Source organism: Falco cherrug, chromosome 7, assembly GCF_023634085.1.
Source record: "Falco cherrug isolate bFalChe1 chromosome 7, bFalChe1.pri, whole genome shotgun sequence".
NCBI classification, from domain to species: domain Eukaryota; kingdom Metazoa; phylum Chordata; class Aves; order Falconiformes; family Falconidae; genus Falco; species Falco cherrug.
The window spans coordinates 66,286,617-66,313,434 of record NC_073703.1 but is presented as its reverse complement, the minus strand read 5'-3'; the positions used below and the strand labels follow the sequence as shown (position 1 = coordinate 66,313,434).

General features: G+C 46.8%; 1 protein-coding gene across 26 annotated transcripts in view; it reads right to left on the bottom strand.

The window, feature by feature from the left end:
• Positions 1 to 26,818, bottom strand: part of NRXN3 (neurexin 3) — a 1,022,219-nt gene that overhangs the window by 370,035 nt on the left and 625,366 nt on the right. For 2 of the 26 annotated variants that reach the window (XM_005438753.4, XM_005438754.4), the window contains exon 1: positions 3,342 to 4,408. The exons of 21 other annotated variants lie outside the window; for them this stretch is intronic. In XM_005438753.4, the coding sequence (XP_005438810.2) occupies positions 3,342 to 3,585 (244 nt within the window). In that variant the 5' untranslated portion in view covers positions 3,586 to 4,408. Of the gene's footprint in view, positions 1 to 3,341; positions 4,409 to 26,818 lie in introns of those variants that run through there. 3 more of the 26 variants (XM_027804736.2, XM_027804737.2, XM_027804735.2) reach the window with 3 other exon arrangements.

The following is a 26,818-nucleotide window of genomic DNA, read 5'->3' as shown; positions in this document are numbered from 1 at the left end:
TTTCCCTTTCTATTCCTCAGGGAGAAAGATTCTGCCTGTCCAGGAAGGTCCTCACATGAAAAAAAAGATTCCTTCTGGCTTGTTGAAGTTCTCTGCCTGGCCAGTCTCACTGCCCTGCTGACAGGGAGGTAAACCTGTTACAAAGACTTTCTCCTTGAGAAGATGCGCTGTGCCAAGTTTTACATTTGCAGATTGCAGCTCAGCTACCGGAAAGCAGCAGCTCAGTGATTTCAGCATTAACTCTCGTAACCCCAGCACTGTAACGACTGCCGGGGCACGGTCCCATTCAAGTTAAGCCACAAAAAGGTTTTTCCACTGATTTTAAAGGCGCACTAAACACAGACTCCAAACAACCATTCACTGCTTGTGTGACACTTACTTTTCCTTTGTACTAGATAATAATCTGCTTCTTCAAACAGATTGAAATCCACTGGGATGTAGAAGAAAAAAAGGAAAATACAGTTTAAATATAAGACTAAGTCCCAGTGGTCAGCACTGTGGGACTGGGAGGAAGCACAGCAGGGTGGCCAGGATCCTGACCTGATTCCTTCCGAAACCAGTATAAATGTAGCCACGAAGCAGGGCAGAAGTCAGAATGAATTATTTGTTTCCCTTTAGCGAAAAAAAAAAATAATTAATCAGAATCACAGGAAACACAGGGAATGCACGGCCTTCCTGGGATCTGACTCTTCAACACTGTCACGGATCCAAATTCCAAGGGCCTCTGTCGTACAACAGTAAAAGAAAACACAAAAATAAACCATGCATGTGTTTACAAGACCAGCTGTCTCTGTGGTCTCTTTTTCCTCTCTCTCTGTCCCCCTCCCTTAACTCATGGCCAAAGGGGGTTTCCATGCCAGCTTTGCTGCATGACATGATTAGGAAAAAAAAAAAAATTAAAAAAATCTCAGGCTGCTTTATGTACCAGCCTGAGCTCCCCAAGCTCTCCATTTCCCTTGATTCCTTACTGCAATGAGGACACAGAAAAAATGCCTGTCTCTCACTGAAGTTGATAACAGCTTTTGCTCAGGGCTCTTAAATGAGGCTTTGCTGGGCTTTCAGGGCAGATGGAAAAGTCATCAAGGAGAAAAGAACTATCATTTCTTGGCCAGGAAACAGACTATGGACTTTCCTGCAGACTAGTGCCTGCCTTTTACATCAAGGCTAACCGCTATCACATTTTGCAACATCCTTCCCTCCTTTCCTCACAAGTGACCCACGAGCCAGACTTTGCTATCCCCTTCCACCACAGGAGCACTCACCTACAGAAGCATGTCTGTGTGGGACCAGAAAAACTGGTGTCAGAAACGAGGGAGAGAACCACTTGAAAGAATGGAAGGGAGGGGAGAGCCCTGGGACAGTTGGTTGAAATGCCGCATGACATGGCTGCAGTAGGCACTAGGAGGATGTGCTGGCAGGGCTGTGTCAGGGTTACAGGGATACTGAAACCCGGAGCATCACAGATAAGCACTCGGATGACCAGCACAGCAGTCTGAAGAGTTCAAATGGCACACTGATGAACAGACCTCCAATTAAGGCTATAGGTACCCTGGCAGAGTTGTAGAAGGAGCTCAGTACTGCAGGTCTGAGCCAAGGCGCATTGGAGAGGGAACGGGCTCAGGAACAAAGCCAGGAGGCAGATGCTGCGGGTCACAACTGAGCACCAGCAGAGCAGGGCTGCGCTCGCAGGAGGTGCTTTGGCAGCACTGCTGGAGGGCATGGGAAAAGGGTGGCTGGGAGCACTGCGGGGCAGGTTGCCGGTGGTCTGGCAGTGCAGGAAGGGGGAGCCCAGGGAGCTGCAGAACAGCACCGCGCTGCAGAGGCAAGGGTTGGGGACCAAAGTGGCACTGGGCGACATGGGTTGAGCTGGAGGTGCGCAGCCAGGTCTGCAGACACAACTGGCAGTATCCTGTCAGCTTATCAATCTTCCACTTCTACCCCAAAGTTCACATCCATCCCCGAAAGCCAGAGAAACACATCCAGGCCCCACACAGGAAGGGAACCAGTGCCATGTCAGGCATCAAGACCATCTGTTAAGCACCACCCATGTGAAACTCAGTTACAGGTTATTAATCATTAGCAGCAGGAGCCCTGTTATTTGCAGCGATACTCAAGGAGCATGCGAGAGAGCCCCTACTGTGCTGAAGTGAGGGATATGAGGGATCAGCCAGTCCCTGCCCCAAAGGGTTTCCAACAGGAATAGCTAAAGGAAGGCGAAGGACAGAGCAGAGTGCAAGTGCAGAGACTTTAGTCACCTTTCCAGTACATCGCTATGTTTGCCTAAAAGGTGGCAGAGCAGAGGTGCTGCGGGATTCACACCTTGGCCAGAGCTGCCCCTGACCTGCAGCCTGCAGGGAAAGGGCCAGGCCCTGGCCTGCCCGCCCTATCTGGCTGATGTGGCTGAAGGCAGAAGCCAATGGACCAAGAATAGAGAAGGGAAGGTGGAGATGTGGGGGAGCACCCAGGCCAGCCAGGTCCGGGCCAGCTCCTGCCAGGGCGGGCAGACTCAGAAAAGCTGAGCAAGAGGCAGTGCTGGGCTGGCTGCTGAGCATTGCTCAGCATTTCAGGGGCAGGATGCTGGCAGGTCACCCCGCACCATCCCCTAGCATCCCTGAGCCCCTCTTCCCCTTCTCCCTCGCTGCCAGAGTAGAAAACCACTCCCTGTTATTACCTGCCGCTGGGTTTCCCTGCCAGGCACCCAGCAGGGAGCCGGGGTAAGGACATCTCGCCTTTTCCTTTGTACATCCCGAGCCACCCGGCAAGTTCCCCAGGGCGGGGGGCGAGCGAGCCCACAGGCAGGGCAGGGGGCAGGCAGGGCAGCGGGGTAGCAGAGCAGGGGGGAGTCAGGGTAGAGGGGTGGCAGGGCAGGGGGCAGGCAGGGCAAGGGGGTGGCAGAGCAGGAGGGTGGCAGAGCAGGGGGGAGTCAGGGTAGGGGGGTGGCAGGGCAGGGGGCAGGCAGGGCAGGGGGGCAGGCAAGGCAGGGGGCAGGCAGGGCGGGCATCCCCCCGCCCCGAGCTGCACGGACCACGTCAGCGGGGCCGGGAGCCACAGAGTTGGTGCTCCCCTCCCGGAAGACCCCCAGCCCCTCAGACACACACACCACCACCCCCCGCCCCCGGGCAGGGAAGTTGGCTTTGGCAGCCCATCCTCAGCCGTGGGCTTTGCTCGGGGAGGGGGCAGGGGAGGAAAGGGAGGTTAATGGGGAGTGGAGCTAACAGCAGGAATACGAGGGGCTGGGAGGACCCCCCCTTCCCCGGAGTCACAGCCATCGTCCCTGCTCCCCCTCTGCTGCTCCAGCGGCTCTGCAAAAAGGTTAGAAAGAAACAAGAGTGGGAACCCACCGTGTCCTCCTCGGAGGGAGACAGGGGAGCGGTAGATAGAGATAGGCACAGAGTGGTGCTTGCTGCCGTGGAAGTGATGCTCATACTGAGCCTGAGATACAGACGAGGAAGAGGAGGCAGAAGAAGCCACGTTAGAGGAACTCCACACAGAGCTGACGATACATCCCCAAAAGAGGGAGCACATCCACAGGGTCCAGGCGGGGCGGCGTCCAGGGCAAATGCTGGGGTCTATTCTCAGGTGCATGGTCAAGGCACAGGACACCTACAGACGGACAGTCTGAATTCCAGCCAGGGAGAGAGGATAAGGTTCATGATGCCAGGGGACCCATGCTAGCAGCAAGAAGAGTCGCTTCCGAGGCTCTAGCGTGTGCGTGTGTGTTCAAGAGGCAAAGAGACAGTATGTGTCTGTGCGAGAGCGAGCGCTGGGAGGGAAGGGGAGGGAAGGGGAAGGTTAGGAACCACACACAGAAGAATAATACGCGCCGTTTCCCAGGGCTGGAGCTACTGTGCCAGGAGCCCCGCGGCCGCACGGAGCCTCCAGGAGAGCGCAGGGAAGCCGCACATGTCAGCGGGAGGGTCCCGGAGCTTGCACTGGTCAGGTTCCTCCAGGATCAAGGGGTCCTTGAGGACTTTTCCCTGCCTGCGAATCTCCGTCTCTCACTTTGCGGAGAGGGACTATTAAAAACGAAAAAGAAGAAATAAGCCAGAGACCCCAGGTAAATTTTTGATTTTTTTTTTTTTTTTTTTAATCCCAATTCCAGGGGGGGTCTGTTGCTTCTCCACTAGCAAGTTGTTGCAATGCAGAACTGCTGGGCACACACACACGCGCACGCACACACACAGATCTGGGGTGTTATCCTCCTTCCACCGGATCCAGGCGACCGAGGGCTCGAGCCGATTAACCCTGCACAGCCGGGGAGGGCAACGCCAGGTCTTCCCGGGCGGGCGCGGCGGAGCGGCGGGGGCCGGCGGCGCGGTAGGAGCGGGGCGCGGAGCGGAGCCGGGGGCGGGATGCTGGCGGCCGGCGCGCCAAGTGCGGGCAACTCGGCGGCGCAGGTGAAGCGCAGCCGGGCGGCCGGGGAAACGACTCCACGAATGGGCGAGCCGTATGCAAATATCCCGGCCCCGGCGAGCCAATGAGGGCGGCGGCAGCTCTCCGCAGAGGGACTGGCTGGCTCCGGGGGGAGGCGGGGCCGGGGGGCGGCACCGCCCCCGCCATTCATGCGCCGCTGCCTTACACACGCGCCCGCCGCCCCCGGGCCCCGGCCGGCCCCGCGCTGCCGCCGGGGAACACCCGCACCACGGACGCGATCGCTCAGGAGCTCCCGGGGCAGCGCCTCGCACCGGGCAGCCCACGGCGGGTGCCCACCCCCGGCAGCCGCCGGCGAGGCGCGCAGGGGCGGCCCCGGGCGGGCAGTTGTGCCCCGGCCCGCCGTGCCCCACGCCGCGCCGTCCCAGCGCTGCTACGGCCGCCAGGCGAGGGGCGGCAGCGGCTACGCCCCTTGCCCTCCGCACCGCCCTCACAGCCTGGTCTGTGTTTTGGCTTGTGCAGCTGCAACAATCGGCTGAGCCCAAACAGGCACCGTTGCGCTTAATCCTGCCCGAGCGAGGGCTGCGGCCGGAGTTTGCGGCGCATAAAGTAACAAATAGACGCGGTAGCATCAGCGGGTGATGTATCGCCTATCAATTTGCACGGCAAAAATCCCCTGCCACTCGGGGGGAGCCAGGCACCGACCGGGAGGTGACTTACGTGACATCACGCAGCGAGGAGCTTTGGAAAAGGCACTCGGTGGCCCCAGGACCCTCCTGGCACTGCCTGCCTCCCTCCCTCCCTCCATGCATCCCCTCCGGCCGAAATAAACTCCTCCTGACTGGGGGGTTTCCTTGTCATCCCCTCCAGGTCTCTGCCCGCAGGTGTGCAGGCATGTGGCCCAGAAACTTACTTGGCTCATTTCATAAGTATTTCCCTAACACAGAGATGCCGTGTTTTTGGTCATTGATCTCCATTTGGTCCAACACATCAGCAGCTTGTAATGATCAGCCCAAATTGCACGCCTGATAACTTCTAGCTGAGAGTGATATGCTTGTAATTTATTTTCTAGTAACTTATACGATGTGATCTAAATCAGGGGCTAGAGCAGGTAGAAATACTTCAGTGTTTCGCTGGGCTTAATCAATGATTGTGGACGGTAAAGCTGGAAAGCAAGAATATTACTTTCAAATTTGTCCAACATCTGCCACCTAAGAATCTCAGAGTGCTTTAAAATCTCTTATTAATGAAGCCATTCAGCAGCTTTAGGTATTTGCTGTTTTGCAGATAAGGAAGCAGAGGCTCAGAGGCGTTGAGCCGGTAAGTGACTGATAGACACGGGAACTGAACAGAACAGAGGCAGAGATTGTCCATCCTAAACAGTACATGCTGTTAGTGTAAACGTTTGACTGATTTGGTGGCCGTTTGTTAGCTTTATAGGGTGAATATCAGCCTTCCTCACACCGTGGCACGCAGCCAGCGATGGGGTGACCTGCAGCGTGGATGCCTGCTGGCAGGTTTGCAGTGCCACGCGCAGGGCACCAAGCGGTTTTATCTGGGCGAAACAACTGTTCCTGGCCCTGAGTTTTGCTGAGGAAACTGCAGGTGCTGCCATATGCGTGGTGGGATACCCAGAAGTATCCTGGCTTCATGAGGAAGCCGCCCCCTTGCTCCTAACGGTACTTGGGAGAAGAGGGGGAATGTCACCTGGCATATCACTTCCAAACGGCTGCCTGCCAGCCTGTGAGGACGTTGCTGGCATCCACGTTCAGTCCCTCACCACAGAAGTCCTGACTTTCACCCAGTCTGCAGACAAAGTACTCTGAAATATTTATTGTGTAGTTAAACTGTAGGGGGCTTGATTTAGGGGAAAGGAGGAAGGATGTGTATTAAATACACATCATGGAAAAGCTTATTTGTAAAATACGGGAAATCTGCTCCAAATAAATTTCAGACCCAGCTAGTTATCAGCAATGCAACAAAGATCCGCCTTCCATCATTTTACTTTCTTTTTCTCTAGCTACAGCATTACAAAAAGGACAGAAGATACACACATTACAGGACCAATGCCTTAAAAAGGGGCTACACATCTAAACACTGAGGACTCAATGCTGCTTGTCTAGAACGTAGTGGTAGAGAACTCATTCATTTGTATGGAAAATGGATGTGGTTTAGGAAGCACAGTTCTTGAGTGAAGAGCAGGGGAACTGCACAGATACACTCCTTGCCACTTCCCTGTAACTATTTGCCATGTTGCTGAAATGGGAAAAAACAGAAGAGGCACTTTCTTTGTTGACTAAACTATGGTAGCATCCTTGAGTTCTTAATTCCCCTTTTAAAGTCCAGCAGATCACATCCTCTTCTATTCTCCATACCTGAGCCCCTGGTCATGCTGGCCACCTCCTGAGCTGCTGCGGGAGGCAGAGCCCTCAATGACAATAAATTACCAAGCTCCAAAACAAACCACATCCTTTCCTCAATCTGCCACCAACCCTTCCCCACATACAGAAGTACCAGCTTAGGTGCAGGAGGCATACCAAGGAGGCAAGCATCACTTCAAACTGCCCTGGCCAGAGACAGAAAATGCCCAGTAGTCCCTCAACAGGAGAAAGACCTGCTGTGTGTTGTCCCTGTGCTCAGGAGTTGTCCCATCTAAGTTCTGCCTACCAACCTTCCTTCCCTGCAGCCCACTGGGTAAACCACCCTAGGCAAAAAGGAGAAAGGCCAAGAAAGCCAAACTGCAGGAGTACAGCATAAATATAAAAATAAATAAAACAAAGGAAAAACTGGGAAGCTGGCTATAAATACATCATAGGGTTCTGGTGACACCGTAAAGTACTGGAACTTCACTCTGCCTTGCTTTATTAGGTGTCGGTGGATGTATTTACTGCCCTGTAATTCACAGGTGGCTCATTTATTTAGCAGCAGCACTGCAGGAAGAGGGCAAATTTCAACTGCAGTTTCCCCTCTTGGGTGGCAAGGGGAAGTTTATAGCCAGCAGTGAAGTCTCAACATTATTCCCACCAGATTTACTTCAAAAGAGGCATTGTTATTGTCCTATTAGTTTAGTTCATCTGAGAAAACATACAGTCATTTTAAATGCCCCATGTCTTCAGAACTGAGATGGGTGCCTTGAAGGATGATGATTCCCATCATAAGTTGTTCCCTACAGATGTGGGAAAAGTAGTCTTATTTCTTACATAGCTGCTTCTTTTACTAGAAGAGGGGAGGGCCACGATATTCTGCAGAAATGAGAAATAATAAAGCAATTGTTTCTGAGTTTTAGAATCCCGGTAAGAGAGCCAGTTGGCTTCAAGCCCAGGAAAAGTTTTTACTCTACCTTATTTGTGTCAGCAAGTACAACTCTATATTTCCTCGTAATTCGTAGCTGTTAATTACTTTGCTGCACTCGGGACTGAAAAAGTCAGCTCTGCTCTAAAATCACGGATCTTTAAACCTGGATCCAAAAGGGGAATCTCCATTAGCTTTTAGCCATACAGGGTGACAGCCAGAGAGGTGACAGCTCTGGCTCCCCCCAGCAGACCTGAGCGAGGTACAGCGTTAGCCAGTGTACTGCTATATAATAAGGTTAAGAAAATAAAGTCTGTTAGAACAGCCTGTCACCCAAAAGTTTTTCCCCAGACTGAACTGTTTCTCTCAAGGTTCAAAACAGTCCGTCCCCACACCCTTTTTTTTATTTTAAATGATCTTTTCTAAAAACAAGAAGGAGGGTGAGAACAGATTCCGCTTATTATCTTAAAATAGAGTCTTAAATGAAATAAAATGAACCAGAGGGGTTTACATGGTGTGGAGAGCATAGGGCTGGCATACAGACACCTTTGTCTTTAGCAAGCTACTCCAAATATTGCTGAGGACAGCAGTGACCAGAAGGCTGGTAACTTCCTCAGCACTGCCAGCAGAATTAACTGCTCTGAGACTAGTCCCTGGTGTCCCACTGTCCTTGTCATCACCGCCTCTCTGCAGGCAGCCTCGAGAGGCAGATAAGACCCGGTGGCATCAAAGAATTATCAGTGTCTGCTCATCCAGAGGGAAAAGGAAGGGTTGCTTCAGGACAGGGCTGAGGACCACGCACACAGCTGCTGCTATGCAGTACTTTTTTCTGCCTATAACCAACTCGCTGCAGTCTCTGTAGTTCTCAGTTTTATTCTGTACTTTTGAAGAAAACTGCAATCTTTTCTCAGGCTTCTGTGCTTTCCTTTAGCGACCAGCAAGTCCAGTTACCCACAAAAGTTGAGGCATATGCCCTACACATGACACAGGGCAGGTCTAATCCTCTTTTCAGCTCAGCTGCAAGGGACCACACTTTGCTGCAAGCAACTAATACAGCAGCTCTGGAGCCTGGTTTTGTTCTCGTTTATGTCAAGGTGAGTAAATTCAACAGAGCCAGTAGATTGACATCAGTGAAGGGAGATCTGACCCTTGACGTTCATTTGCGAGAAGAGAAACGCAAGCTCATTACAGCCAGTTAGCCTTGGCTAGCAGTAAGTTAGCCAAAAGCAACAGTAACTGCTGGGAGCTTTGACAGAAGATGAAGGACACAAATTCAGTTCTGTCAGGCATCCAGTTTAAGGGCCAGAAACCTTACAAAATTCAGGCTGTTGTTTTCTGGAATTTCAGACCTACTGTCCTACGTTAGTGGGAACAAGCAAGAACAAGCATGGGACACACACACAAATATAGCAATATATCTCATTTTGATAAGCATTAATTAATTATAATTGGTAAAGAGGCAACATCAGAATTTGCTAATGCAAGCTGACAACATGTTAAAATCGCCCCTCTTTACTAGATAATGTATAAAGACAAATCCAGTGTGCTCAGCACTACATAGACAGAAGCAGAGAGTCCCTTCCTCAGAGAGGTTACAGACCTGCTGGAAAGGCACAAGCCAACACACATTGGACCAGCTTTATAAGCAAACAGTATCTTTTTGGCTTGTCTGCTAGTCTGTGAACCTAAGAGAACGGAAGGCTTAGATACTGGCAATAGTGGCTTCACACAGGAGCGACTAGCGGAGCTGCTTTCAGCCCTGAGCTTCTAAGTTTCCTTCCAGTCATCACTGAATGTGCTACAGAGATACCCCTGGCTACCTGCACCGAACACCAGCAAGCATCCTCTCTTCTAAAGCTGCCTCAGAAATTAGGACAAGACCCTTCTCACACCTTGGACCCTCTACCAGATCAGTAATTATGGATGCGCTTTGTGTTAAATGAAGGATGCTTATGTGTGGTTTCCTTTAGTCATCATGAGGAGCTTCTGCTATTCAAGTACCCGCCTCCCCTTTTCTCTCACAAACACCTCGGTCCCTGCCCCCGGGGTACTTTATCAAGGTGGGCTGAGCAGGCTCCTGACAGGCAGGCTCATGTCACAAGAGAAAACCGATGTGTGCAGCTGTGGAACTGCTGCCACCCCTTTCACTCTCAGTAGAAGCTGGGCTCAATGGCAGCTGTTCAATGTCTTGTCAGGCAGAGAAACAGAACCTGCTTCTACTTCTTGTATCATTTTAGGCAATGCGACTTTTTATCAAAAGTTTGTTCAGACTCAGAAAGATTACAGAAACCAGAAGACCGGCCAAGTTTGAAGAAATCAGGGTTGCCCACTGCTTGACCTTAGCTAGTTATTGAATCACCAGTGAAGGAAAAGGAGCCCGATGGTTTACTTTCCTGACTCTTCTGCCACAGAATTCATGCTTCAGTACCTTTACTGCCGATGTATCACTAAGGATACTAGAATAAAATGGTAGTGACCTGTAGCATGCGCTAAGAACTGATTTTCGTCATTCAAAACAGCCCTCTCTTACAGGACTTTCTAACCAACTCTAGGATATTATGTTGAGCCAAATTCATCTCTAGCACAGCTCCTAGCAACTGATAGTATGGATGCAAGTAGCTACTATGTTTATGAAAATAAAAAATATTTGTGTACCTTGTTCTCCCTATGGTTGCAATCAGTGTAGGCAGGTCTAAGGTGAAGGAGAACAGCCTGTTCCCAGCCTGGGTGTGAGCCTTGCCTGGGATAAGACGCTGCTGCAATCCCTTGCCTTTAGTGACTGTCACAGCAGCAAGAGGTTAGACACACCAGCGGATCACAGAGGAGGACCTGTGACCTGCTGTCATCTTGGCTGTATCTGTTCTGTAGATCAAGATCTCCGAGGTCTGCCAGTCCAGCACCTTACACACCAGTGCTAAATATTAGCACTGCAGAAATAACATTTATGCCATGAATTCTTAGTGTGGAAGAAAAGAGCTGGGAAATTATTTTTGAAGAGCTCTGAGTTCTCAAACTTAAATGGTACCTGAAAGACTGGAGTAGAAAAGAGACAGGGAACAGACAGAGTTAAAATATCTGCTGCGATAAATACGGACCCTATTTTAATTTTTACCCGTGAAAGCAGAAAGGAGACTTTTATTTTCCTTTTGCACTCAAAGAAATCTTCTCTGACACAGAAAGGAAAAGCTGGAAAGACTGTTGGTTTTCCTCCTTTAAGGTGGTTTCTGTGCTAATGAAAAGCTAACTAATGCACACTGTGCACAGGCTCCCCTCTGCTTTTCTTCTCTCTTCCACCTATCATCTCGCCGGGCTTTTGCCTGTAATCACCTGTTCATCTCGCAGCAATAACTGCCATGTGACCGGTGTTTGTTGCAGTCTCCGGACCGCCAAAAAAAGAATTAAAAGAAAAGCAAACAAAGAGGTAGGGGGGAAATCTTCAATGACACAAGTGCCTCACTGCCAGCCAAAGAGTGAAACGTCTCCTGTGGGCAAGCCTGTTCGTGTGGGAGCTGCTGGTAGGTGTAATTTCCGAAGATGTATACCTTGTCAGTGTGCAGAAGATGAAGAGAAAAAGCAGGTCAGAACTAAAAAGACTGGAAGGACAAAAGACGACACTGTGGGGAACAATTCTTCTGCTTTTTACCCTGAAAGACCCTGTGCTGCACAGTCTGTGGCAAACCAACTTACTGGCTAACGCATCAGGAACAATAAGACCATTAGATGGCCTTCTCCTCACCCAAGGGAAACAGCCACTTTTCTGTGCGGTGCCTGCGATACGCAGCCTGCACGGGGTGGTACACGATGTACAGTGTCATTGCTTTCAACTACAGTAGAAACTATCTTTTTCCCCTCCAAGTAACTAGGCTCACAATAGACGAGACAGCCAGGATCTTCAAGAGGCTATATAGTCCATCTCTCTGCACCGAGGCAGGATAAACTTTACCTACAACATTCTTGGGGATGTTGTCTAACTTGCAATGACGAATCAAAGTCTCTGGAAGCAATATACACCAATGCTCAACTTTATCAAGAGAATTGTTTTTCCTTTTCATAAATCTGCTGTAGTCAAAGGAGTTGCTTGTGACGCCTATAAATTACAAATGCATTAATCAAGATATAATTCATACTAGCTTTCCTCGTGCCTAGACATAAACATACTAAAATACTGTAACTAACAGCAGTATATAATATACTGCAACACCGTAATGGTATGTACAAGCATTTCACTAAGCATGTGAACAACATGACCACCAAATAGGCAAATAAGATGTGGCAAGTTGCTTGTAGGAGGCATCCAAGAAACAAAAAGTTGCAACAAAGGACAAGATAAGCATAAGGGATGCAAACAGTCAGGGCCTCCTGTTGAATACCCAAGCAGCACGACTGGGAAAAAAAAAAAAAAGAACAAGAGAAGCGGCACAGTTAGCAGTCGAAGATCCCACTTTTGAGAGAGTGAAAGTAGTGTTAAAACACCAGGTATGTAAAAAGGAAACTGGATACGGAAGATGACTTCATCTTTGAAGCATCACTTCCAACTTCTCTCCTCCTTCTGCAGCTAAGACCATCAAGGACCATAGCTGTCGGTGCTAACTATAAAGAATCAGCTCTATAGTACTGTATAGTCACAGTTAATTCAGGGCATAAATGATAAAGACTAACAGTTTTGTATACAAAGTAATAATTAACGATAATGATTAGGAATTAACCATTAGCATAAAGTGTGTTGTTAATTAATGAGTGCAGTAAAGTTTTGTTTTAAAGTTTAAAACTGGCCTGATTTATCAGTCTTCTAAACGTTCCGCTCCTAGCAATCTGTAATTCTCTAACAGACACACACACATTTTCAGTTGCAGTATTGTGGTCTGTTATTTCTTGCCCTATCATAGAAGAGAGCTTGACTCCATCCTCTTTACAGCTATCATTTACATATTCGCAGACTTCTGCTATGTCCCTCCTCCCTAGACAAGGATATTTGCTTTATTGTCACGTAGAGATCCATGGAGTTTAATCTGTGCACATTATTGCTGGTTTTCTGGAGACTTTTTCCAAATATCTACATTTTTCTTGCAGTGCACCCAGACTGGGTGCAGCCTTTTGGAGGAGGTCTCATGAGCACTGCATACAGAAGAAGTTTTTTCTACAATTACTTTTTACAATTAATACAATTACTTCACGTATCTCATTGATGATATTCCTATTTACTTTACCTGTAAGACATTTATCCCTCATGCATAGAAGGAGGGCTTGTATTATCACCCTGCTAGCTACTTCCAGTTTTATATTCTATAACATGGAAAACACGGCTAAGCCCTGGTCCGTGAGTTCCTAGACCTTTTTCATTGAGGTTTTTGAAAGGTTTTGCAAATTTCAGAAAATGCAGCTTAGGTCATTGTAGCATTACACTGGGATGGGTAGTACAGCACCAACTACTTGTTCCCTGCTGGTATATTTAATACTGCTGAGGACAGGCCATGGTTTCAAGGCATGCAACACACCCACGCAAACAAACCAAAACAGATGGAAGCAGAACAAACTCCAGGTCCATTTACGGCAACTGATCAGAGGACTTACTGGGATGTTTGGTCTCCAGCAGAGAAGCTCAACAAAAGCACAATAGTGAGAATAAACGTAAGGAGCGTGAACTGCTTTAAAAACATCTCTCCCCTTGTGAAGCACCTCACTCCTATCATTCCCCAGGGTCTCCAACCCCACTCCGCCCGCACAGCTCCTCCAGCACTGCAGGTCTCCCGAGACACCAGCAGTTTCCTCGTGTTGTCAAATCCTCCATCCTGCCTGTGATTCAGTGTTTGCGCTAGTCACATGGATGCTAAAAGCCTCCTTCCTCAAACTGAACACTTCCCTTTACCCAGCACCCTTGTCTCTGAGCAAAACAGGAGGGAATTTGTGTAGGGGGAGGCACCCAGCAGCAATAAAACCCCAGTGGAGCTGCAAACGCTGACACCGGAGCAAGTGCAGACATCAGGAATACATGGGCTTTAAGCACCAGGCAGCTGTGAAAATTGGCAAGTGGAAACAAAGAAGGGGAAGGAGCGATACACTCCCCACTGATAGGCTGTATAGAACAGATAAGGCGTAACTGCTCCCAGCACGGATGTACTACTTATTGGACAGGACAAACAAAAAATTCCAGCTACTCATTGTAGAAGTGCCAAGGGAAAAGCTGACGATAGGGATCCAGGGATTACGTTTAGTCAGATGCATACAAACATGTGTGCACGCACACATATGCATACTTGTATTCCTGCTTCCCTCTCAACTCTGTAGCCTCTATATCTCTTCCTCACACTATCAGCCAGGGACAGCTACTGAAGAAAACCAGAAAAAAGGGAAAAAAAGGAATGCCTGCATAACCCACAGATGGAGCTCACTTGAAGAATTATGGTTGGTTTTTTTCTCTTCCTTCTGATCTTCTGGTTGGTCACACAAAAGCTGTCTTCACCCTGGACCAATTCATCCCTTAAGTCACCACTTATGGTATAATTAGGTCTACATAGTTTTAACGAGATGTCACATTTCACCCCCCTCCCCTTTTCATCAGTCGCCCAAAGTGAGCACTCAGGATGGTAACACACAGTCTGTTGTTGACTCCCCCAGGGTACTGCCAGCAGTGTGGTGGGGATTGTGAGGGTGAAAGAAATCTGAGTGGTCTTCAGGATGACTAACTCTGAATCATTTGTTCCTGTCGTCTTCTCTGCATCTGATCTCCTCCTGCACAGAAATCAGAAGGCACCTATTCTGTGACAGCCCAAGCTACCAGAAATCCCCCAAAGAGGCAGAAAGCAGTATGTGATCAACAGAATAAACAGACACACAGGTGCTCTGCATAACACCTCTTCTTGCACTGAGATGCGTCTTACCCACCACCAGCCTCTACATTACATGTAATCCTCCGAAATGTAGCAGCAGGCAGATAAAAAGAGGACATCTGATATTCCTGGCTACCTGAAAACACGTTGTTCTACAAGCAGCAGAATGACAGAAATAAGTGAGTAGGAAATGAGGCTTCATGTTTCCCCTTTGTCACCCCCTCCCCCCACATCCACCGTATAACGTCACCACATCACCCTCAGCTCCCCCTTCATTCTCTCACACTCCCTCCTCGGATTTTTGTCATATTTCCTTACCTCCCTGTAACACCTTTCCCTTCCTTCCCTCCTGTCTCGGTTGGGCAAGGAGGGGGCAGCCTGCACTGGGGCAGGTTCAGAGCTGCCAGCCCGCCAGCTGGTGGACCAGCTCTTATGCCTCATCAGGGACAAGGAACAAGTTCTGTAGGAAATCAGGATCTCCAGGGCTTCAGTGCTCCTGTGAAATGTGGTGGTTGCTGGCCAGGCAACCAAAGGGGTGACAGCCAGACAGACTGATTGCAGAAGCATCATTTCCTTAGAAAACCCGACTAAAATAACACTGCATCGCCAGGCTAGAGCAGTATGGCCTCAAGCAGCGTGACAGCTGAAGTTGCAGGTTGTCAGCTTCTCACTGTGGGCAAGAAACCTTTTGTAGGAGGAGTAGCAGAGCCAAAGAGTATGGTATGAGGGCACGGGTAATTCACGTCTTAGATCTGCACTACATATATATGGTAATGAAGCACGGTTTAGTTAAAGGATGACAGAAATAGCAGCACCAGAAGGAAACCTTCAAAGGTGAGTAATTCTGTGCCACTTTGATCAAGCATTACTATCCATTGGAAATGGGGGATTTCATCTAGTGTTGGCAACAGGACCTAGACTGGCTAGAACACAAAGGCAGGGAGACTGCTTCTCTTCCCAGCCCGCAAACATTGCTTTGGTGTAAGAGCCAACCACTCAGAAACTGCTTGGGGAAGAGAAATAATTTATCTACTGCAGTTTGAGGTAGCAGGAAGATATTATACAGAAGTAAATCTCAAAACTAGTATGACAGCGTGTTTCCAGATTCTGGGGGGGGGGGGGGGGGGGGGAGGGGAATAAGTGGCATGTGAGGGGAGCCCCCAAACCATCTGGCTGTTTGTGGGTTCTCTGAGACGCTTTGATCCATCTCCAGAAACACTGCTGAGCTTTGAAGAACATAATAATGAGATTTTAATCTAAAGAAATACGTCCCTGAAAAGCTTCTGCTTTCAACAGAGGACCATCTCATCGTTTGGGTTTGCCTTTTCCCAGCAAGCTGTATTGCAACAAATTGCTCTCATTACTGGGTTTTCTTAGGTTGCTAGTTACAGGCTGAAAATAATATGTATCTAGATGTTTATGCAGAGCTTATTGTAGCTTAGGTTGCATAAGTCATGGTAAAAAAAGTTTATAGGGTTAAAATTAGACTAGACAAAGCACTGAGACTAACCCAGGCAACAATTCCACATGTACAAGTAGGACAGCTGGCATTTAGCAGGTATTTTTACCTCCATCCATCTTCATTTTTCTCCGCCTCTATCTCCCATCTTTGTAATTGCCCATCCCATCCTGCACAGGAACACACACAGGCTCACCCACTCACTCCCATTTCTTCTCTTGCCAAGAAGAGCATCCTGCGTGGGATTCAGTCATTTGTTGTCCACAGAACTTCTGGTGTGTGCCTCTCTAAATAGCTGACATCTGGAGGAGCTAGATGCTACTTATACCCTCCTTAGCACAATCAGATGCTGCTAAAGAATGTGAACAAAATGCCTCATTTTTTAAATATCTTCTCTTCACGCCCTCTCCTTCTAACAGTTTGTTGTGGTTTTGTTTTTTTCTTGGTATTAACAGTCCACTACATATAGTGATCATCTTTCAAAGCCGTTGTTCTCAGGGACACAAAAAGACCAATATAAAAGTATATACTGGTAATAATCAACTACTTCTGCTGTCCAGCACTCACTTCTATAACATATTCAGTGGTTTTTAGGAAGAATGTATCACTCTAGAACCCTGCTGTAGAGATAGGTACACAACCCAGGTACCCATGGTGGCATTCAAGTTCTTAAATTACCAGACCCCCTCCTTCATTATTCAACAGACATCTTTATTTTTACAGCAACTAAAACAGGGGGTTCACAGCCTACATAACCTTCTAGCTGTACAAATATGTTTCACTAAATGATTCTTTCTGCCTCACAAACAAATCAGGAGTCCACAATAACATGATCTTGTAAATAAACACCAAAAAGGAATGCAGAAAGGGGAAGATGCTACACTTATTTCCAGCATGCCTCAATTCCGAATGCTTGATTTTACAACAAAACCCAAAATCACTCAGAGCAGTTTTGTTGTTGGCTTTTTTAACATTCTCCCTCTCACAAATACCTATCTGTTCATGTGCATGTGTCATCTTTACTTCAATGGAGTATGCCTTTATTTAAAAAATACAGTTAGGACTATATACATGCCTCGAGTCACCCAGGCAAAAGAAACACAAAACAGCCAGCAAAGTGACGGGTAGCACAGATGCACCTAAATTGATTAAATTGCTGTTGCTAGAACACACACGCTGCAATCTCCTTCCCTTTTGGATTATTCAAGGTACCCTGTCATTCTTCTCCAAACCTTTCCAAAGCATTCTTGTTAGCAGGTTGAGAGAATTGACTCACCAATATTAATAGGTGTCCCTAATTCAATAGCAGCATGTTCAGAGAATGCCACCTGCCTTCTCTTTAAGCAAAAGATACCGAAAAACAGCCAACAGCTAAAATTAGACACACCTGTTTTAACAGTTGTTTCAGCAGCTGAACACCAGGATGTGGATCAATAAGATTTACTCACAGCTTTCTCCCCTCAGAGCCCATAGTGCGACTTTAGTGCCTCATTCCATGTTTAGAGAAATTTGTGTTGCAGGGGACAGTGTGAATGAATCAACAAAGGTCAGGGTGCTCTTCTTCCCCATTGCTGGACCTCACTACAGTGCAAGAAAAACTGCCTATTCAGTGGACTATGGGATCAAGATATGCTGGTCTCGATCTAGTAGTATACAAGGGCAAGAACCTGAACCGTATATAAACCAATGCAGTGGTAAGCTGCAGGTATCATAAAACTGCAGGCTTGTGAGGTCTGTACCCTTCCATTTGCTGCAAGGAGTTGTCATTGCTGACAGTGGAACAAGGGAATCCTGCCAATTTTTTCTATTACTGATCTTGGAGTAATCCAGGCAACAAACAAAACCCACTTCCCCAGCATCTAAAGCACAACTGTCCCACCAGTTGTCTTCAAGTTCAATGTGCAGCTCCACTGCAGTAACCTATGTTGTGGTGGAAAACACTGAGATGTTCTAAAAGAACTGACAGTAAAGTAAAAGACAAAAATCAATTAGATATTACTGAAATTCCACTTTAAGCATTAGCTGGAGCTGCTTCCAAGCTTCTATATCTGACTAAGTTGCTTGAGAATGCCAGTATCTTGTCCTGAAGGGAAGATGCTATTTCCTAAAGTGACTGTATTTCACAGTCTAGTCCTGTTTGCCTTTTTCCCCTCAGGCAAAATCGGTTTATACACTGTTGTCCAGAGCCGTTTATTCCCAACCCAGTGACAACCCCTCTGGTGTGACTGTGGGACCAAGTGGTAACAGGATCAGTGAGATGCTCTAATGCTCTATACTATGAAGGAGTATGCAATAACAGGAGCTCCATGAACTTGCGTTGCAACTAAAAAAAAAGACACGAGAGAATTCTCAAGACAGTTCTCAACGTAACAACAGGCCTTGTACTCTTAGAGTTCCCATATAAGCAGAAGCCATACATTAGTGGACATAAGTGCACTCAGGTATACAAAAGTAAACATCTCCCAGAGCATGCGCTCATCTGTGCGCTCCCCTGGGATGGGTGCCTGTGGTTTCAAAGAAAAGGTACGTGCACATTCATGCATATAAATCCAGACAGGTAGAACGCACATCTATGGAGATCATATAGAATGTACAAAAAGGTATGCCAGCGTACAACTGTGTCCACACAGCTCTACAGCCAAGCGAGCAGCTGCCTCAGAGCACACTGCACATCATCTGGCTCCCATCAAACACACCTCAGATTTTCTCTTTCAAACAGAAAAGGGAGAGAGACGACGTGGCTGTCAAACCCAGTAATAAACGCTTGTCAAGAGCATTTCTGATGGGATCTAAAGGCACTTGGAGAAATGGGGCCACCACAGTCAAACTGCACAAGTTGAACCCAAGAGCAGTGAAGACAAAGAGAGATGGTGACACGAGGGCTTTTCCCCTCTTCCTGGAAAATAATGAACAAATCCTTCAGAGTGATTACTCTGTTACACTGGCTGGCCCTGCTCTCAACTCTGTATTAGACAGAAGACGCTCCTATCTTCCCTCAAATTAAATGTGCCTGGTAAAAAGCGATCAGAGATTGGCACTATAATTACCTTTCCTCATTAGAAAGAAAGCCCTGGACCTGACTGAATATGACTTCTCTGTCAAGGCCCCTTTTGGGCTGTAATAGTACTCAACCAAAATCAACGGGCACAACACTTCATGTGAACAAAACAAAGCAACATATCAAGTAATCTTGTCTTTTTATTTGCTTTTTCTAAGCCTGCTAAGTGAGGTGGGAAGGTGCCAAATTCCTTTTTAACTTGTATAAATGCATCTAAATGTCACAGAAGAGCCTTGTTAAGGGAAAAGCTTTCCAAATGTTTTTCTCTCCTGTATCTAAAATGGATTGCTCTTTTTTTTTTTTTTTTCTTCTTTTTAGATTAAAAAAGGCACACTCTCCCAGACCACTGCCCGTCACCATTCCTGGGGCAGCTGGCTGCAGCGCCCCGTGGCTGAGCTCCCCTGCTCTCCTGCAGCAGCACTCACCATAGTGCAGGGCACGGCTCTGTCCGGGGAAGCCAGGGAGGAGGGTGAGCATGTAGGTAACGACAAGGCTGAAAACTCCTCCAGCTAGGGCATGAGCAGACCTCAGGGACTCTTCTGTGACAGAACAGATGGGCTCCTTCATTCTTTTAAAACGCATTTGAAACTTATTCGTTGCTTCGGTTCTTTTCTATTACTGTGAGCTTGAAGATGGTGTCTAATCCTGAAGAGCTGTGACCCTGGAGACTGCAGCCCTGCCACAGTGAGGGCAGTGCCGAGACCTTGCTGATGGTGCAGCCAGGACAGCTTGGTTTAAAAAGTGGGAACGGCTCAATCTTCCACACTGGTGCTCATACAGATATGACTCTTGTAGATATAGCAGGCTGAGAAAGATGGGTGGTGTGGTAAATCGTTATGGGAGCTGCGCGTGACAGCAGAGGAGGGCAGGCAGCACTGGGTAGCCTACAGAGTGGAGAATTAGGGAGAACTGCAGAGTCCGACTGTGCTTGGTGGCCTCAATGAGTCAGCTCCTTCCCTTTCAGTACAGCCAGCCATGGTCCTTTCATCATCCCAAAGGTCACTCCTATTTCCTCGGTCTGGCTCATTCCTCTGTGTTCTCAGTTTAAAAAAAGGAGTATAAAACAGATCTTTGGACTATAGATCGCATTTCTGATTTTACCAGAAAGATGTCAGGAGAAGCATCCCGTTTTGTTCTGCTGTCAAATATAGGGCTCCCAGAAATTATCACATCCTATAGTCTGTTCAACAACACATGCTGCAGAATGGTGTTACTGTGCAGCGGCAGGAGCAGAACTGTGTTAAGGCATTACAGTATCCTGCACCACTGTCAAGTGAGATGTGTGGTACCAAAATGGTATGGCATTTAATCAGACAAAACTTATTCTCCAAGTCATTATATAATCTACAAGAACACTGCAACTAAGAGCAGTGCCAGCCACCAAATTTAGGAGAGCTGGCATTGCAGAAGGGGAACCTCGGCATCACTGCAAAGGTACCCTCTGCAAGCCACCCCTGCACGTGATTCCACTGCAACCTAGTCCATCCTTGGATCCTTCTGATGCCCAACTCAAGAGGGTCCTTCTACACTGGAAAAATGAAGTCTTCTCACAGGTCATTTTCCTTTTTCACCATCTGCCACAGTCTACCCATTCCCAAGCAGAAATGTAGGACTTTCCATTCCAGGCTGCAAGCCAGAAGCTCAGACTAGTAAAACTACCAGCTTCTCAAGTCCAATCTGGGAACTGGCCCCTCCAGTGCAGAAAGATTTTAATTTATTTATTGATTTTTATTTTTATTTTAGCACTACAGCATTTGTTTTATTTGCCTTTTCCTTTTCGATTTGGGGAAGGGGAAAGGAAAACTGGGGGGGTGTTTTCATGCTTTCATCTGTAATAGCTAGAAAATCTTTTCAGAAAAAATAAATGAGCAGATACAATGACACGCCGTGTGCCTGCAGGAGCTCAGATTTTAAGATACACATCAGACACCAGTGGCCTCAAAATTAAATTATGCACTAGCAATAAAAAGACATCTCACATTTAAAAACAAACCAGGATTCTTTATCAGTGAATATTTCAAAATCTCTGTTCTGCAGAAGAACGTCCAGGTGTTTGCCAGGCAGATATAACAGAATGCTGCTTCACTGGAGCAGTGTTTAATTGCTGTGATTATTTAAATATGCATCTATTTGCCTTTGGATTGAAAAAATAAAAAGCTAAAGTAGAGTGGGTTTGCGGCCCCACTGCTAGTTACTAGCATCTAGGTAAATGTACTACCTCATTCTAGGTAAAACTTCGGTAGGCGGCAGTGCTTGCCGTTGCACTGCTTTGACTTTCCTGAAACTAACCTTCCCCCAGGAATCAGACTTCTTCTGTCTTGCCTCTCCTGTCATCACCCACCTCTTTCCTTTTTCTTTTTCCCTTCCTCATCTCCCTGTTTCATGGGCTACAAGGGGACAAGGAGCAAGTGCACCAGATGCACAACCCTACTGCTTTGCCTTGCTGCTGGGGGCACTTCTCCATTTCGGGAAACAGTCCCACTTCACTACTGCTGGCTGCCACCTTATTTGCATGAGAATGAGCTATGCAGCCACGTTACCTCTCCTTTTCTGCAATACCATAGTCTGCTGATGAGCCCGAGTAGTTTTAAACAGGGCTAAGCTTTCTCTCGTGCCCTCTTGCAAGCTTGGTGCTCTGCCAGGCAGCTGCAGAATGGATGCACTGCATGCTGAATATTCCCCTCACGGCAGGCCAACAGCGGCTCCGAGGGGGAGGCACATCCAAGCTCCTGCAGCTAAAACCTGGCAAAAAGAATGAGCTCTCCTGCTGCCTTGAAAATGATGGATGTACACAGAGGCTGTGCACAACCTACAGCCATATGATCCCCCATGCTGTCCCCTGGAACCCGGTGCACAAAATAAATTGCCACACAAGGAAACATGCTCAGGAGCACTGACCTGAACGCTACCTGGAACAAGCAGCAACGTAAAAGGTAACGTGACGCCCCTGCACAGGATCAGCCTTTGCTTGTAGGGTGTGTTTATAAGTCTACATATTCATATATTAGATTCATGGCTGGCATATTCAAGGGGATGGCAGGAGATAACGTGGCTTTTTCCATTTAGATAGGATTAAAAGCTTTTACGGTGGTTCAGTGCTTCTTGAGAAAAACAACCATTTCTCCCACAGATCTCAAGAGATAGCAGGTTCCAGTCTATCTGGAAATGGTGGCAACAGTCCTTCTTTTGATACTTCCACTCTAAAAGGAATCCTGTAAAATTATATCTATTTTCTCACCTTCTAGGAATTAACCAGATCAAATATGCTTGACCACCTGATGAGAGGGAAGTGTTGGGTTGGTTGTTTTTTTCCCCCTAACTGTAATATCTTAGACCTGAGAGAAAAGTTGACGTCACATCCAGCAGTAGAGACGAAATCACAAAAAACTATGCCGTTTAACCTCAGCAGTCCCCTTGCAAAAGCAGCTATAAGAACCCCTGGCCAGTGTGATCCCAGCAGCCCACATATAATTCACCTCCATGATGTCCTCAAGCAAGAGTTAGGCATTTATAGTAAATCACATACTAAAAACAATTTGTGGCCTGCTAGCAATGAGAAGGCACGCTGCTGGTGAAGGTTAAGGATCAGCACAATTTTGTTGTGCCAGATGTGCCAGACATTCAAGTAAACCTCTGCTTTTCCTGGGGACACAGCCTGACATGATTACATAGTACCACTGACACCTCGTTTTCTGTATACTCGCTAATTGGGCCCGTTAACAGATTTCATTGCAGTCACAAATACTGGCATAAACAAACATTTGGCTATATTCAACTAAGTTTTTGAAAGTTTTGTAAATCCCTCATGAGCTGCAGAAAAAACTAGGGTTTGCTGGTTAGTAACGTATGCCGGATTCCTGCGGAACACCCAGCTACACGGTGGCTGCAAGAAGAGACCGCGGGCTCTCCTGCTCCAAAGCTACTGCCTTAGCTGCAGAAACCTCATCTCCCTAAACTGAGGGGCATGTGAAGACCCTGGCATGCTCGGAGCAGCTCTGGGTCTATCCACTACAGCAGCAGAACACTCAGCTTTATTCTACAATGAACGCGTAACCCAGAAAACACACAAAAATACCAGTCCAAAATCCACAACTCCACAAAAAAACCCCCACTGTGTACTGCATAGGAATGGTTTATATTTGTCCAATGTATGGTATCAAACTATTCCAAAGGGCTTCAGTGCCACAAAGTACATAGAAAGCAAATATGAATGACGTCCAGCTTGCAGAGCGCAGAGCTGAGGGTGTGGAGCAGTCTCTGCCCCAGCCATTAGATTGGATTCTCTCCCATCCTACTAACAGCAGCAACTGTTATTTTTAATATTGTTGATTTCCAGGCATAAATTCTGGCACAAATACAGCATAAAAGCAGCCTCTGGCTTTCATGCATGTATGTTTTGATACAGCCTCTAATTACATGATCACACGCTTCTTTCTTGGACGTGACCTTTCCTTCATTCAACACACAGGAGGAATAACGCCGGTGAAGGTGTTGTTACCTGTTACTCCATTTTATCTTCGTTGCTCCATTTGTGGCCCCTTCTCCTGCGTGGTATGCTAACCCTGCTCTGAAGAATAATTCATTTCCACATGGGCTTTCCTGTGGTGCCACTCGGCAGAGCACTGGACTGTTTTGCAAAAACTAATTACTTTGGACAACACCTTTCTGAGGCGATAGGCTCATTTTACAAGTGTATTGCTCAGGAACAGGGGAGTTAAGTCAAAATGCCCACTAGTATTGAATGTGCAATTTCAGATTGGAAATTCTGGCTACATAGAGTGCTTAGCACCTTATGGCACTTTCCACATTTGAAGCACATTTAGTGCTGACTTAATTGCTGTTTTCAGGGCTCAATATTGTTTCCATCCAAGCTATATGATCTCAATTTGGGGACCGGAACACAAGGAACACATAACTCAGGGACTGCCTGAGAAAAAATTGATTTTAGTAACTTACCCAACGTCATACCATGACCCTGGGGAAGTGAGAAGGATGGACAGAAGAAGGTGCCCTTAACTGATGCTTTGCTCAAGAGGGCTCCCTCCCTTGTAAGAATCCCCCACCTCAGTCACTACAAGGCAGTCGTTTTGAAAGCAGACGCCGAGTTTATGCCAGAAGCTTTTTTTTTTTTTCTGTGCATGGCATGGGGAGAAAGTCATAGGGAGGACATAATGAATAAAGATGTTACCCAAGATCGGATAATAAAGCCCATGCCAAAGGAGCACAGGGTTCACTGACACTAATTTTTAACTGCTCGATTTTGGATTGTCCCCTGTCCTTTCAGATTTGTTAAATATGGAACAGTCGTGGGGTTTATATAAGTATTTATGTATAGATAGATATATTTGTAAATACAGACATACAAACACATACATATACACATAAAACCACAGCGTTCTTTGAAACTTACTTAAACTTTGAGTGAGTTCCTTTTGATTTAGGGGGATGCTACCATATCCACCAGCATTTCTGGTTTACATTTTTTATTGAACAAATCTGGAACTGAAAACTAGATTTCCTTCAAATTCCCCTACCTGCACGATGCAAGGAAATGAAAATGCCTGTCAGCAAAAGTAATGTGTTTAATACCATGCCAGCCCTAAACATCAGTAGAGATTTCTGTGTATTGCAGATAATTCTATCACCAAGCCATATTGCTCTGTGATGTGCTTTTATCTTTGCTGTAGGATAATATCAATATTTCAAGCATGAGCAAAATAATGTTTTATGAGATTGATGTGGGAAAATACAGTGACAAGTACATAAAAAAGGGCAGAGAAAAATGCCAGGTAGTCATCATAAATGCCTTCCATTCCCACCAGAATTTGTCTAGTTTATCCAATTCTTATCAACAAGTTGAGGTCCACTGGGGCCCCAGTGACTTTGATTACATTTCCAGTGACAAAGAAGAACAGCAAGCAAAAGAGAGCATAGATAATGGGATGGGGCGGCTGTCACCTACATCCTAGAAGCCTAGAACTTTACAGGTCAACAAGCCATACTTTGTTAAACTTTTAAATTAAAAAGAAGTGATTTGTAAAAGAAGGAAATAGAACGGGGGGAAAAAAGTAGTGAGCCATTTGCCATAGTGCACACGTGCCTGGCAAAGGTGAGATCATGCAGGGCAAATACACCCAGGGAACAACCTCTGCAAACCCACGACAATGCCCTGAGCAGGAGCTCCCTGGACACTGCTGGGACCTGAGCATGGAAGTGCCCAAACAAGAAGTTATCTTTGTATGGCTCTGGCTGGATGAATTCTTCACCTCTTGCCTACCTCTGTAAAGGACTCAGCTCTTCTAGGGAAAAGCTCTCCATTCCAGATACAATTATACCAAGGAAAAAAAAAAAAGCTGCTTTCCCCCCGTACAGCTAAATGGCTATCTGCGCCCCACACTGGCACAAGATATAAGCTTGTTTATATAAGCTCTGCATGTAACTCTTCTGGCAAATCCACCAACAGAGACCATTTGTCATATTGACTTTTCTTCCTCTGGGGCTTGCAGTTCCTCCCTGTTTGACAACAGAACTGATGACTATTACTTAACCCCTTTCCACATTAACACTGCAGCTGTTCAGTCAGACTGATGTTTTAGTATAGCTCGATGTTAGGCCCCTCAATATCTGGGTGTTGAGCTGAAAACCCTTACAAGAACCTGAGTTTGAGGGAAAGAGTGAGCAGCACCCGCTGCAATCAGTTTTAGAACTCGCTTTCAAGCCATTAAAATGAAGGTAATCAAAACCACCAGTTCTGTACATCCTGACTGTTTCAATTGGAAGCAAAAGGAAATCTTGCAGCTCAATCTTTTCTAAAGCACCCTCTAACTCCACTGTCCCCTTTTCTCCAACTCAACATGCTGTCCCCGAGGACATTCTGATCATTTTTAGTCCATCTGGAACAGTGCTCATTTCAAAGCCAATTTGAATGAAATGCCTAAAAATCTCTTAGAAAATAACTCATAATAACACTGTACCTTTTATGATGTTACATTACTACCAGGCAGTAAATTCATTTATTTCCCCAAATCTCTTACCAACTTCTTTTAAATACATAAATAAAAAGGGGAAATTTCAGTGGATATTATTTCACAATATATGGATCTGAGATATTTTAATAAGAAATGCATCTCCAGGCTAAGAGGTATGAATTGTACACTGAAGGGAATGGTTTAATACACTGTTTAATGCTATCATCAAAAGTGATGATAACATGATGGCTTTTATACATTTTAACATTTCTTTAGAGCTGGAAAAAGTGAGAGTGAGAACCATATTTGTATATTAGCTAAATGTCAGAAGTGACACTGAACCAGCCAGGTGGCACATAGCTCCCATAGCACTCCCTCTCCCTGACCAAAAAATATTACCTGAACAGAGAGATCCAGGGATTTCCTCTGATAATGACCTTCAGAGAGAACATCTGCCTCTTCTGCATAGCCCAGTAGGTCATGCAGAATGACTGACGCCTGCTGTGTCCTCGCATCATCTCCTCTTGCTCCTAAGTGTGGTGTGTATTTTCAAAAGCTTTGACACGTAGTCAGGGTACGACATGTTGGTAACAGCATTTGAAACTGGAGCAAGATAGACAAGGTACTCCTGTCCACCAGGGAACAGCCCGTGACCAGCAGAAGTCCTAAATACTCTTTGCTGGGCAGAGGGATATGCAAGAGACCATGGTTTGAGAGAGACCAGCTACTGCAGCCATCAGTGTAAGCTGTGTGCAAGGACCTGGAGACACCTCCTGAAGCATGGGCAAATAGATACTCAACAACACCGTAGCACCATTGAGGATGAAAATAACCCTTAGGAGAA